This window comes from Macaca nemestrina, chromosome 17, assembly GCF_043159975.1.
Source record: "Macaca nemestrina isolate mMacNem1 chromosome 17, mMacNem.hap1, whole genome shotgun sequence".
In the NCBI taxonomy this organism is placed as follows: domain Eukaryota; kingdom Metazoa; phylum Chordata; class Mammalia; order Primates; family Cercopithecidae; genus Macaca; species Macaca nemestrina.
In genome coordinates this window covers 77,201,578-77,215,528 of record NC_092141.1, presented here as the reverse complement: position 1 = coordinate 77,215,528, position 13,951 = coordinate 77,201,578, and the positions used below count along the sequence as shown (strand labels likewise).

The following is a 13,951-nucleotide window of genomic DNA, read 5'->3' as shown; positions in this document are numbered from 1 at the left end:
GGCCAGGTGTGGTGGCTCATCCCTGTAATGCCGGCACTTTAGGAAGCCAAGGTGAGTGAATTGCTTGAGCCCAGGAGTTCAAGACCAGCCTGGGCCACATGGCGAAACCAAAATTAGCCAGGTATGGTGGCTCATGCCTGTAGTCCCAGCTACTCCAGAGGCTGAGGTGGGAAGATCACTTGAGCCCAGGGGGCAGAGGCTACAGTGAGTCCAGATGGCACCACTGCTCACAGCCTTGGTAAAGAGTGAGAGCCTGTTTCAAAAAAGAAAAATTTTGGCTGGGCGCAGTGGCTCATGCCTGTAATCCCAGCACTTTGGGAGGCCGAGGGGGGCGGATCACGAGGTCAGGGGATCAAGACCATCTTGGCGAACACGGTGAAACCCCGTCTCTACTAAAAATACAAAAAAAATTAGCCGGGCGTAGTGGCGGGCGCCTGTAGTCCCAGCTTCTCGGGAGGTTGAGGCAGGAGAATGGCGTGAACCCGGGAGGTGGAGCTTGCAGTGAGCGCCACTGCACTCCAGCCTGGGCGACAGAGCGAGACTCCGTCTCAAAAAAAAAAAAGAAAAGAAAAATTTTAATGGTTATGCACATTACTTAAAATGACCTATTTAAGGAATTCAGACACGTTACACGCAAAAATGATCACTGCTATAAGTACACATTGCATTGAGAAAAGAGACGCTGCCCTTGTTTTCAGATTTGTGTTTATATTGCATGTGTCCTAAGTGAGGGTGACCAGAGCCCAGAGCTGGGCCAGCCCCCATTGCATAAGTAAGGAAACTGGGTCCCCCTAGTGTTCAGTTCTCGTAATGACTCTCTAAAGGTGCAGAACAAGAAAAGCGGCAAGAGAACTTAGAACTTCGCTTTCCATGTAACAACTCACACCCAAATCAAACTACTCCAATGACTATCCGCTTCCTACAGGGAAAATTAGACGGGAAACCTGATGCCCAGAACATTTCCCCAAATATTACTGAGAAAATACATATTGTGACCATGTATTTGTGTCATTTATACGCCTTTCCAGCAACTCAAGAACAAGCACACTCACTTCCCTAACAACTTATACACCCTAGAATTCGACCAAAACTTTAAGCACCTTCTCTGCACCAGCACCTCCCATTCTTAGTCCCAACTTTGTCCCTGAGCTCCTGATTTACATCTGCCCGCACAGCAGGGCATGCATATAAAACTAGGCATCTTCAACTTAAAGTGTCCTCAGCAGAACTCTGGATCCTCCTCCTCAAACCCACTCCTCCACACATCCAGTCGGCTCTCCTTTCTAAATATATCCAGGAGCTGACTGCTTCTGCCAACTGCACCAGGACCCTTGATCCAAGCCAATATCATCTTAGCTGGATTATCACAGTAGTCTTCTAGCTGGCCTGCCTGCTTCCACTCTTGCAACACGCCACCCCCACCTTAATTTTCCATACAGCAGCCAGAGTAATCCTCTTACAGCACAAGTCTGATATAAATCCTTAGCCGTGGGCCCTGCGTGAACTGCCTAATGGATGCTATTCCTTTTCCCTCTGCTCCTGCTACACTAGCCTCACTGGCCCTTTTTTTTTTTTTTTTTTTTTTTTTGGCGGGGAGTCTCGCTCTATTGCCCAGGCTGGAATGCAGTGGTGCGATCTAGGCTCATTGCAACCTCCGCCTCCCAGGTTCAAGCGATTCTCCTGCCTCAGTCTCCCAAGTAGCTGGGACTACAGGTGCCCACTACCACACCCGGCTAATTTTTGTATTGTTAGTAGACATGGGGTTTCACCGTGTTAGCCAGGATGGTCTTGATTTCCTGACATCATGATCTGCCACCTTGGCCTCCCAAAGTGCTGGGAATTCAGGCGTGAGACACCGCGCCCGGCCCTTCCTTTTTTTTTTTTTTTTTTTAGATAGAGTTTTCCTCTTGTTACCCAGGCTGGAGTACAATGGCACAGTCTCACCTCAGTGAAACCTCTGCCTTCAGGTTCAAGCGATTCTCCTGCCTCAGTCTCCCGATTAGCTGAGATTACAGGCACCTGCCACCACACCTGCTAATTTTTTTTTTTTTTTTTTTTTTTTTGTATTTTTAGTAGAGATGGGGTTTCGCCATGTTTACCAGGCTGGTCTCGAACTCCTGACCTCAGGTGATCTGCCTGCTTCGGCCTCCCAAAGTGCTGGGATTACAGGTGTGAGCCACCACGCCCAGCTTCTCTTACTGTTTCTGGAATTGTTCTTATTGTTGCAAGCTTCAGACCTTAGCATTTGTGGTTCCCTTTGCTTGGTACTCCCTTCCCTGAGATGTGTATGCAATGTGACCCTTCAGTTTGATCACTTCCAAATGCCACCTCCCTAAGGAGGCATTCCTGTCTATCCTGTTCAGAATGGTACTTGTTTCTATCTGTTTACTTTGACATTAGGTTATAACAGCATCCACTTTGAGAGGCTAAGGTGGGCAGATTGCTTGAGCCCAGGAGTTTGAGACCAGCCTGGTCAACATGGTAAAACCCCTCTCTACAAGATACAAAAATTAGTCAGGCGTGGCGGCACGTGCCTGTAGTCTCAGCTACTTGGGAAGCGGAGGTGGGAGGACCACTTGAGCCCAGGAGGCAGAGGATATAGTGAGCCAAGATCACACCACTGCACTCCAGCGTGGGTGACACGGCAAGACTCTATCTCAAAAAAATAAATAAAATAAAATAAAATAAAATAAAATAAAGCATCTGTTTATTCCTTGACTCTCTGTCTCATCCACTAGTGTATTAGGGTAGGAGTTCTTTGTTCATTGCTATATTCCCAAGGCTCTGAGCAGGGCCTGGCACCCAGTAGGCGGTGCTCCATGAATATTGTTGAATGAAAAAATACATGAATGAATGAATGAGTTACAGACTTTTTTTCCCTTTAGTCACACAAGAGAAAAAAATGATATCTATTGACAGTTACAGCTCAGGAGAGTCTGTGCTGCTATGAAACAGCTGGAGAACCACAGGACACTGAAAGCATTGTGCTCAGAACCCACCGGTTCAGCGTCCGAGGCTGGATGGGTCTCAGACTGCCCAGTAGTAGTGTACTATACAGGTGGGTCAGCTGTAAAGAAGAAAAAACTGATCCATGAGCCGACACTAAAGAAAAGAGTGGGATGAAATCAATACTGGGTTAAGTATGGAGGTCTGTGAGTTTGAACATATTGCCCCAATAGATTTTAACTATTTTCCAGTAGACTTTTTTTTTTTTTCCATAATGCTTTCTTTTAATGCCTCAACTAGTCACAAGAGCTTTACTAAATATTGCAACTATTGGCTGGGCATGGTGGCTCACATCAGTAATCCCAGCACTTTGGGAGGCCAAGGCAGGCAGATTGCTTGAGCTCAGGAGTTCCAGACCAGCCTGGGCAATGTGGAAAAAAACCCCAACTCTAAAAAATAAAATAAAATAAAAATACACTGGGCATGGTGGTGCACACCTGTAATCCCAGCTACTTGAGAGGCTGAGGTGGAGGTATCACTTGAGCCCGGGAGGTCGAGGCTCCAGTGAGCCGTGATCATGCCACTGCACTCCAGCCTGGGCAACAGAGCAAGACCCTATTTCAAAAATAAATAAATATTGCACGTCTCTTTTTTTGGCACTAAGGCAGAAGTACATAGACTGATTTCTCCAACTTTGAGCGATCCCAGATGGCTCTACTTGAACAGAAAAGAAATTGAAAGTTCAATCGTGTATAACTCCTTGTAAACAATCTGGGGGGAAAATGGTTAGGTTCTGGCTGGTGATATTTTACTTCAATGAGGTCATGTAGCACAGTGAAAACAACAAATAATTCAACATTAGGGAGACTTGGGATCTGATCCCATTTTTGCCATTGGTTAAACAACAAGCAAGTTTACTCGGCTTGCTGCAGGCTTGCGTCCTCATGCATGAAATGGACTAAACAATCTCCACATTATTAATGCTTTACGACTCTGCTTTCCAAAAATGGAAATGCATTTGAAGACAATACCAGGCCCTTGAAAATGAAGGGGGGAGGGTAAGAAACAAGCTGCAACAGAGAATAGTATCAAGCTTTTAAAGAAACAAGTTAATAGCAAAGCCAGAGGCCTTTACAGTGTCTATGCCCTTTCAGCTTGAATGTCAGCACTGGCTGTACCAACAGAAGACTTGCACGACCTTTTCCTGAAATAAGCCTTCCTCTCCTAGCAACTCAGTATCATGGGCACATTTTTCCAGGTACACTAGAGTTGGGTACTGGTCTAGAGCTGCACCGTCCAATACAGTAGCCACAAGCCACATGGGGCTGTTGGGCACTTGAAAATGTGCCCAGTTGGAAGTAAGATGTACTGTAAGTGTAACATACACACGGGAATTTGAAGACGGTACCAAAAAAAAAAAAAAAAGGATATAAAATATTCAGCATTGATATTGATATTGATTGAAATAATATTTTGGATGCACTGGATTAAACAGAATATACTATTAAAATTAACTCCACTCGCTTCTTTATGCATTTGCTAATACGACTACTAGAAAAATTCAGCATACATATGTGGCTTGTATTATATTTGTATTGGACGCCGCTACTCTAGATATCAGAATCTAGAAAGTGACTGAGATTCAAACTCTTCAATGAAGCACTTTTTAAACACTCTACTGGGGAGTTGATTCCACTCACTGCTCTGCTGCCGTGGCGGTCCTGACTTTCCAAGGCCATGCCCAGAGCGCGGCACACGTGGCTCTCTCACAGGCAGGCCTGCACAGCGGGCGGCAGTGGAGGAGGTTACCCTGGGTCGCTGACGCCAAGGGAGGCCAAGCGACCCACCCCACACTTCTGAGCCCCGCCGGGGGAAGTCCCCGGGCGTGGAAACAGGCGGTGCGCCGGCCGTTCGCAGCTGCTGAGCCCGCGCGCCCGCACCCGCCTGGGCGCAGCCGGGGACAGCGACGCGCTTCCTGCCCGGGAAGGGCCCGAGCGCAGGGCCGGCTATAGCGGTCCCGCAGCTGCCTGCTTCGATTTTAGCACTCCCGCTCCCAAGAGGGAGTAACGCGTCCTTCTGTCCCTCTTAGGGCTTGAAATGTAAATTATTCATATCAGGGGAATGTGTGTTTCAAAAAGCAAGCTAAACAAGAACGGACGGGTAATCCTCGCCAAATTCTTCTATTTAACCCTCACCATTAAAAGTCTGAGGCCTGAAAAACCTCTTGACCGGAAAGATACCAACTCCACAGGTGACTGGGATCAGGATCTACGACAAAAATGAACAGCATTCCAAATTCACTAATTTCTAAGAGTATTTAGACAGTAGAAAATTATTCTTTTTATTAGCTCAATACTTTGTTCATTCAGCATTCAGTATTCTCTCCAGTTAATTTTAATAGCAAATCACCATTTTCTAAAATGACTTAAATGGGTTCAATCAAGTAGGAGAATGAATCCAAGGGAAACCACTGACTCAGATATAAAATGTGCCTTACATCATACTGCAAACATCAAACAATGAAGAATCTAGGTTTCAAATTTATACATATATATATATCTCAAGTCTTACCCTCAAGGTAAGATAGGAAAGTGGGAAATGCTGTCTGCTCACTGGCATTCCATATTCACTGTAATTTCTAGATTTCCAAGATACATCTATCTAGCAGAGGTGATTTGTCAAGTCTGAGGTTTTCCACCTCCACCCCCATAGCAATGGGGCTGACGTTCACGCTCTGCAGGTCCCCATCAGCATTCATGGCACCCCGACAGATAACCCCATTAAACTCTCTCCCTGACTCAAGTAAACACTTCACAACGTAAGAAGGTGAGAAAGACATTATTACTGAAATAAACCTGAAAGTTGCTCTAAATCTATAGAAAAAGTGCAACACTCACACATATAAATACCATTACACACTATTTGTAAGATCCCTCATAAATAAATGACTATGTTATAGCTCAGAACTGCAACAGAACTCCCACCACCAAATGTTGTGGTAGTGTAAGGACCATTGTTATTTTCACTTACAAATATTCCTGAGAGGTCATATTTTAAGCGGCTAAAAACTGATACAAGCTGTTCATTCTTTCAGGGATAAGGTGACAACTAGCAAGAGAAAAAAATGAGGTAATGCACTCCAGAGAGTAAGGAAGTCTCTCAGAAGAGGAGGGCTGTGGTGACGATCAGAGCCCACAGACGTCCAAAAATGTGACTTGGCTGGGCCTAACAGAGGGGAGCAGCTCTTCTAAAAACAAAATCACCCCCTGGAAATTATGTTGGTTGGTTCCTTGGGATATCTACCGTTCTTTTTCAAGTTATTTACTTGCTCGTTACCACCAGTCCCAGCTTTCTTGGAAGACATAAACATATTTGGGGAATGGAAATAAAGTGCTTGCTGCCACAGACCAGGCCAGTAAGATAAGAAGATAAAGAGTTTCTAGAGTTTTTATTATTCAGTTTCAATTCAGGTACCTGAAAGAAGGTTCTAGTCTGTTACTCTGACACAGCACAAGATCAGTAGTTTATTCCGATGAAGTATCCCACCCAAATGAAAGCATAACATGCAAGTAGTCATTTATTTCAATCACTCCTATTTGAAGGTCCTTATTTTTGGAGAACAGCCAGGCATTTTATTATCCACTCTTTCCATTCCTTAAAGGCTTCCACGGGTTTCGGTAAATTCCCATTACCCTCACGACTGTGTTCTGGAGTTGCTCCAGGTGTGCCAGAAGATTCGTCATCAATCCACCTCACCAGTGCCTGGAAAAACAGGAAAGATGCGCATTTCAACAAACCACAGCAAAATACTATCAGGCAAGAGAAGAGCATTGGCCTCTAGATCATAGAGTGACATCTTACCCCACGAAGATGCTGCATTTGATAATGATGGTGTGAATATGAAATAATGCTTATGATATACCGAGTGAAATGGCGCATACCAAATATACACAGAATTACAAATGATGTCAAAAGTATGCATTGAAAAAAGATGAAAAAGAAATATACTCATTCTTACACTTTGTTACTAGCATGATAGGATGTTATTTTTTCTCATCTTGCTAAATATTCCACAAGGCATTATATTAATTTTTTGGTTTTTTTTTTTTTTTTTTTTTTTTTTTTGAGACGGAGTCTTGCTCTGTCGCCCAGGCTGTAGGCTGGAGCGCAGTGGTGAAATCTCGGCTCACTACAAGCTCCACCTCCCAGGTTCACGCCATTCTCCTGCCTCGGCCTCCCGAGTAGCTGGGACTACAGGCGCCCGCCACCACGCCCAGCTAATTTTTTGTATTTTTAGTAGAGACAGGGTTTCACCGTGTTAGCCAGGATGGTCTCAATCTCCTGACCTCGTGATCCGCCCGCCTCTGCCTCCCAAAGTGCAGGGATTACAGGCATGAGCCACTGCGCCCGGCCGGCATTGTATTAATTTGACATGTACATATATACATATATAAGTGTACACATAGGGATGGATAGACATATGTATGTGAAAACACGTGTGTAGACATTTCTGTGCAGTCACCTGAATGCGCAGTCACATCCATGAGTAGCCACATGAATGTATATTGATGTTTGTGGGCATGTGTGGGCACACACACACGCATACTCAGATTAGGTACTTTCCTTCTTCCTTTTTAAAGAAAATCATTTTTTCCTCCTAATGAACATCATACCTCTGTCCCATATTGGAAAGATAAATCTTGTCCACACACTTATAGGGTTTAAAAAATGAACTTTGGCCGGGCGCGGTGGCTCACGCCCGTAATCCCAGCACTTTGGGAGGCCGAGGCGGGCAGATCACAAGGTCAGGAGATCGAGATCATCCTGGCTAACACGGTGAAACCCCATCTCTACTAAACAAAATACAAAAAATTAGCCAGGCGTGGTGGCGGGCGCCTGTAGTCCCGGCTACTCGGGAGGCTGAGGCAGGAGAATGGCGTGAAGCCAGGAGGCAGAGCTTGCAGTGAGCCGAGATTGTGCCACTGCACTCCAGCCTGGGCAACAGAGAGAGACTCCGTCTCAAAAAAAAAAAATGAACTTTGCCACACATATCAATATTTATTCTGTTTTGCAAAGTCAAACTCTCTTGCCCTTTGCCACACATATCAATATTTATTCTGTTCTGCAAAGTCAAACTCTCTTGCCCTAAATGGAAGAGAAGCAGGGAAACTTCTACTATTTCTCATAGAACTGTAAGCATAAATCACTCAAAGGCAAGCTGAAGTTTTTAAGAAGGGCATTTCTTCGCATGTTTTTAAACCACAGCTTCCTGCTTATCTTTATACTAATTTCCTCTGATAAATTATAACTCTAGAGAAGGATATAATAGAAACATCAGTTTGCTACTCAGATAACCACTTCCCCCTCTTTACACTGTCCACCCCGCAACTTACTTTGTATCTTTCTACAATCCTGAAGCCAACAGCACACTGCAACTTGCGCAAACAGATAGGACAAAGGTTTAGAGGGCGCCGGTCAGCTTCTTCCAAGTGGTTGGAGCCTTGCATTAGGCATGCCAGCCACTGGCAGTGTCGCAGTCCAAATATGTGTCCGATCTCATGGGTTAAAGTCTGCAAGACAATCATGTTGAGGCTTTATAAGACCACCATCACATTAAGCTACACGTCTCTTCTTTTTCTTGCTTTTCCAGGAAACACAGGAATCAACTCCCTTAGTATTATCACCGAAACTTCACCCCGTCCAGACCTTCAAAGACTTAATAATCCCTCATCTCCCCAAATGTCTTACTGCCTTTCTGCTATAGACTTCCTCAACCTCAACACCGCTGACATGTTGGACCGACAATACCAGGTTGTGGGAGGCTGTCCTGTGCCCTGCACAATACTTTGCAGCATCCCTGGCTCTACCCACTAGATGCCAACAGAACTCCCTCCCTGATGGTGAAAATCAAAAATGTCTCCAGACATTGCTAATATTCCCTGGATGGAAAAATCACCCCTGGTTGAGAACCCTTAATCTAGACTAGGGTACTCGTAATTCAGATTCTGGGGCCCTTCCCCTAGAGATGCTGATTTCAGTAGGTCTGGGAGAAAGGGGGCTTGATGTGCATGCTAATGAGAACATCAGGTGGCAATGACACAGGGGGTAGTTCTAAGAGGCGTAGCTCTCAAACCCCAACAAATAGTACAGGTGAAAGCAGAATTTCTCTAGCTGAAGGAAAAGCTCATCTCTCTGGCTATGGAAAAAGGGGAGATAGGCTTTCCACAAAAGCGAGCTGGGGATATCAGGAACTGCCAGGACAACTACAGTCAAGGGTAGCCTGGAGCCCAGGGCAGGAAGGCCCATGCTCCCAGAGAGGCCAGAAAGCAGAGGTCCTCCAAAGGCCTGGGGAAGGCAGCTTTGCCCAATGACCACAGTAGCTTGAAAAAGTAGGTCACCCAGTAACACCAGAATTCAGGAATTACACTAACAGCATGTGGGTACAGCCAAGGCTGCCTGTAACTAGTAGTACAAAAAACTGGCACTGATACTGTAAATTTCAATATTAAGGTATCCATTTAAATTGTTTTACTGATCATTTCAGTCAAGCACTATGCACCAAAATTATACAAATGATACAAACTCATTTATAATATTACCTTAAGGACTGACAATATACAATTTACGGAACTAAGATCTCTTTTAAAGAATCGTCCTGTTGGATTTTTTTAATAACTTACCTTACAGGATCGAAGTAGTAAAACACTAGTTATTTCTGGAATATAATAGTTGTTGAAAATTGAATAGTCACTTGAAGATGTTTTTTTGAGCTTCTTCACTTTGCCTTCATAGCGCATGCTATAAAAATCACTGCCATACCTGGCAAAGCTGAATATCCCCACACCTACAAAAGAGGACAAGCAGCGACAGAATGAGAGTAAGGTCCCTGAGGAAAGACCAAAGAAAGAAGAGCCTGCTGGCCCATCTGGCCAGTGAGTACACCTCTGTGTCACTGTGTCCATACCATCTGATACATTTATGGTTTGCCACCAAAAAGAAAGACTTTTGCCCCAGATTTCCCTATCAAAATCTTTTGCTGCTATTCACTTTGCCTTGCCCTGTAAAACTTAATGGACTTGAGGTGAAATACTGGAGAAACTGAAGTTTCAGAGAGTCTTTTCCCACAAAAGAAGTCTTTTTCTGAAAGTAGCAAGTACTCCAAATCACGTACTCAAAGAGGAATCATAAAAAATAACCACTTGGGTTGGGCGTGGTGGCTCACACTTGTAATCCCAGGACTTTGGGAGGCCGAGGCAGGTAAATCACCTGACGTCAGGAGTTCAAGACCAGACTGGCTAACATGGTGAAACGCTGTCTCTACAAAAATACAAAAATTAGCCAGGCATGATGGCAGGTGCCTGTAATCCAAGCTACTCGGGAGGCTGAGGCGGGAGAATGGCTTGAATCTAGGAGGCAGAGTTGCAGTGAGCCGAGATCGCACCATTGCACTCCAACCTGACGACAGAGCGAGACTTCGTCTCAAAAAAAAAAAAAAAAAAAAAATCACTTTAACAATAGGCAGTCATGATTTCACTCTTTAAGGACACACTAAACAGATCTGTTACACGTGTGTCTGGAGGGGTTGCTGGCCTTCCCTCACGCAGCACTGACTGAAGACAACTGCCCTGATGTCTTCAAGACCATGCTTTAAACCACGGCTTTAGACAGAATAACCCCTTCCCCTGCCCCACCCCCACCCCCTTTTTAAAGAACAGCCCAACTCTATTATGTCACTAGTGTCTGGTGACCAGAATAAATACCCTTGTAACTGACTTCCTGTGTTACATTTAGAGTTATATCAACCATCTCTGCAAGCACAGAGAACACGGTTTGCTACATAACTCACTCTACAGGGTACTGCTTCATAATTCGACTTGTTTACATGATCATTTTTATTTATGTCTCTCATTCAGTTTTTATTTTAAAGTACTACTTTTTTTTTTTTTGAGACAGTCTTGCTCTGTAGCCCAGGCTGGAGTGCAGAGGCGCAATCTCGGCTCACTGCAAGCTCCACCTCCAGGGTTCACACCATTCTCCTGCCTCAGCCTCCTGAGTAGGGGGGACTACAGGCATCCACCACCACGCCCAGTTAATTTTTTTTGTATTTTTAGTAAAGACGGGGTTTCACCGTGGTCTCAATCTCCCGACCTTGTGATCTGCCCGCCTCGGCCTCCCAAAGTGCTGGGATTACAGGCGTGAGCCACCATGTCTGGCCAAGTAATACATTTTTAAAGAAAATAAACTCATAGATTTGTCCAATCTAATTTGATTCAAAAACAACTTATTCGCCTCCCTTTACCCAGAAAGTGTAGACTGATATTAGAAAATTAGGGAAAAAAGCATTCTGGAAGTTAAGAAAACACTAAATCTATTCATGTATCACAAGTAACCCCCTCTGGCCAATCAAGTGTGAGCATATCTCACTACAGTAATACTTTCAGCAAGGACACTTCTTTCTTCCAATAATCCTACAAACAGAAGATTATTTTCTTTTATAGTCAATGCGTCCCAATTTTAAAATATGAATCTTTGTAAACTTGGAGAAAACAAGACCACTGTGTTAAGATACTGTCACTGTGTAATCCTGCTACTTTCCTATGTCAATCTTTCATGTCATGTAATATTTAAGAAACTTACAAAAAAAAAAGAATTAAAGTAAAAACCGTTTGGGGAAATGTTTCCTGACCTCCTCAAATATGTAAGATAAATCAGCTAGCAATATCTAGATAAACGAACATGTGGTTTTAAAATTTTTTTTTAGCTGGGTGTGGTGACTCACACCTGTAATCAAAGCACTTTGGGAGGCTGAGGCAGGAGGATCGCTTCAGCCCAGGAGTTCGAGATGAGCTTGAGCAACACAGGGAGATCCCATCTCGACAAAAACAAACAAACAAAAAAAAAAACAGCCGGGTGTGGTGGTCCTGTGGTACCAGCTACTCGGGTGGCTGAGGCAGGAGGATCCCTTCAGCCTAGGAGGTTGAGATTGCAGTGAGCCATGATTACACCACTGCACTCCAGCCCGGGTGACAGAGGGAGCCCCTGTCTCAAAAGAAAAATAAAAGGTAGATAAAATTATTTTTCAATGTTTCCATCTCTATCAGGTTAATAATAAAAGAGAAAACATATGATAAAAAGCTACCGCACACCACCAAAGTCAGTAACAGAGTAGTGACCCACGTCTCCAAGAATGCATGTTGGTAGGGCCATGGGGGGCTACAAGGAACCTCACATAAATGGAGAATAAAGAATAAAAGAATAGGTGGGAAGAGATTCCATAACCCTACAGCCCCCAACTCTAGTAGAAACATTTGTACCAAAAAGTTTACCACCCCCCACAAATCCTAAGGCTAATGTAACGTCCAGACAGACCATAAACTCTAAGGATATTCCCTGTACATACTCCCCATCCCCAGAACACTAATAAACCACTCCCCTTGGGGGGCCTTTTCCCTTTCAAGTCTGTCTTGGATTCTTGGGGGTGAAGTTAGAGAGGTAAGAGCAAAAATGAAGGGGAGGGGAGAAGGTAAGTAGGAAGATGACAAAAAAAAAAAAAAGTTAAAAATATAACCGGTTTCCGGAACCTTTCCCATCCCCAATATTACCATGCAGAGTTCCTAATGAGTCAAGGTTTATTACATATCTCAAATCAAAGATGGAAGTTTTGACTTTTTAAATTAAAAAACAAACATCGTAGGATGAGAAAGAAGTATACACTTACTCTATAGCTCTTCTATCTGTGCAAGATGATTATGAAAAGAACTGAAAAACAATTAGCAAGATTTTCACATCCATTAATAATAGCTCAAACTGTAAATGGTTTAATTCACCTTGCTACTGAATTACTGACATTTACTAGCTGTTATGCTGAATGCCTATATATATGACAGGCCTATATATACTTTTTTTTTTTTTTGAGACAGGGTCTCACTTTATTGCCCAGGCTGGAGTATACTGGTGTGATCATGGCTCACTGCAGCCTCAACCTCCTGGGCTCAAGCAATCCTCTCACCTCAGCCTCCTGAGTAGCTAGGACTACAGGTATATGGCACCAAACCCAGCTAATTTAGTTTTTTTTTATTTTTATTTTTTTGTAGACATGTGGTCTATGTTGTCCAGGTTTATACACACTTTTTATGTATAGGCACTTTTATGTAAATTATCTCCAAATCACTCCATGATGTGGATATTGTTACCTTTAAGGTCATGTACACAGTGAACGGCCAACTGAAACCCAGATTATCAGAATCTACCAACAGCACGCTTCCCATTATGGCATAATGTCTCAACTGAAAATACTATACAGTTTTAAATATCAAAACGATTCTTGGTTAGAATTTTTTTCCCTCTTTTAACATCTTCAAATATTCTCAAGTTGAAGAAGCTTCTAACAACAACGCCAAAAAAGGAATACCATCTGTCAGAGAGGCCTGTCCAAAGACAAAATTCCACGAGTCTCTTGGGTAAAGATCAATCATTGTTATGCCCACAATACAGAAGGCATCTTCAGGTTTCTTCTTTTTCAAGAACTTCAGGATGTCCCCTATTTAAAAAGAAATAAATAAATGTATGAGTGTATATTATATACATATGCTTCCTTTACTCGGTTTAAATTGCAAAGTTGTGTAATTCACCTGCATGAATTTGTAGGTTTTGTGTGTTCTCATTGACTCTAAAGGAACACCTTGTTGCGGAAACAGGAACTGGTTCTAGGAGTTTTACTCTCAAGCCATAGAAATATGCTTTACAGTAGCCCGTGAGCCATTTAATATATTCTTCACTGATAATTCTGGTGTTTCCTAGAGAGCCTATAATATGGAAGAACATTTAAAAACAGACTTTAAGATGATTATTCAGTGTTTACCCAGTCTATGAGTAAGAGGATTCAAATTAGAAACAAAACCAACTAAATTTTCAATACACCTTTATCATTCATTGGTGTTGCTATGAATTAAAAACAAATAAAATGTTATCTTTTAAGTCAGTTTGGCTACAAAACTTGTACCAT

At 43.3% G+C, this 13,951-nt stretch overlaps 2 protein-coding genes across 11 annotated transcripts in view; both read right to left on the bottom strand.

The window, feature by feature from the left end:
• LOC105469045 (arylsulfatase G) overlaps positions 1–6,229 on the bottom strand; it is a 153,252-nt gene extending 147,023 nt beyond the window's left edge. For all 4 annotated transcript variants that reach the window (XM_011719610.3, XM_011719605.3, XM_011719612.3 and 1 more), the window contains exon 1: positions 4,647–6,229. The gene's annotated coding sequence lies outside the window, so the exon portion shown is untranslated. The remainder of the gene's footprint in view (positions 1–4,646) is intronic.
• Positions 6,230–6,375: 146 nt separating this feature from the next.
• Positions 6,376–13,951, bottom strand: part of LOC105469042 (archaelysin family metallopeptidase 2) — a 51,063-nt gene continuing 43,487 nt past the window's right edge. For all 7 annotated transcript variants that reach the window (XM_011719601.3, XM_011719596.3, XM_011719595.3 and 4 more), the window contains 5 exons: positions 13,578–13,751; positions 13,358–13,486; positions 9,627–9,790; positions 8,340–8,516; positions 6,376–6,708 (listed from right to left, as the gene is read on the bottom strand). In XM_011719601.3, coding sequence (XP_011717903.2) covers positions 6,553–6,708; positions 8,340–8,516; positions 9,627–9,790; positions 13,358–13,486; positions 13,578–13,751 — 800 coding nt within the window. In that variant the 3' untranslated portion in view covers positions 6,376–6,552. The remainder of the gene's footprint in view (positions 6,709–8,339; positions 8,517–9,626; positions 9,791–13,357; positions 13,487–13,577; positions 13,752–13,951) is intronic.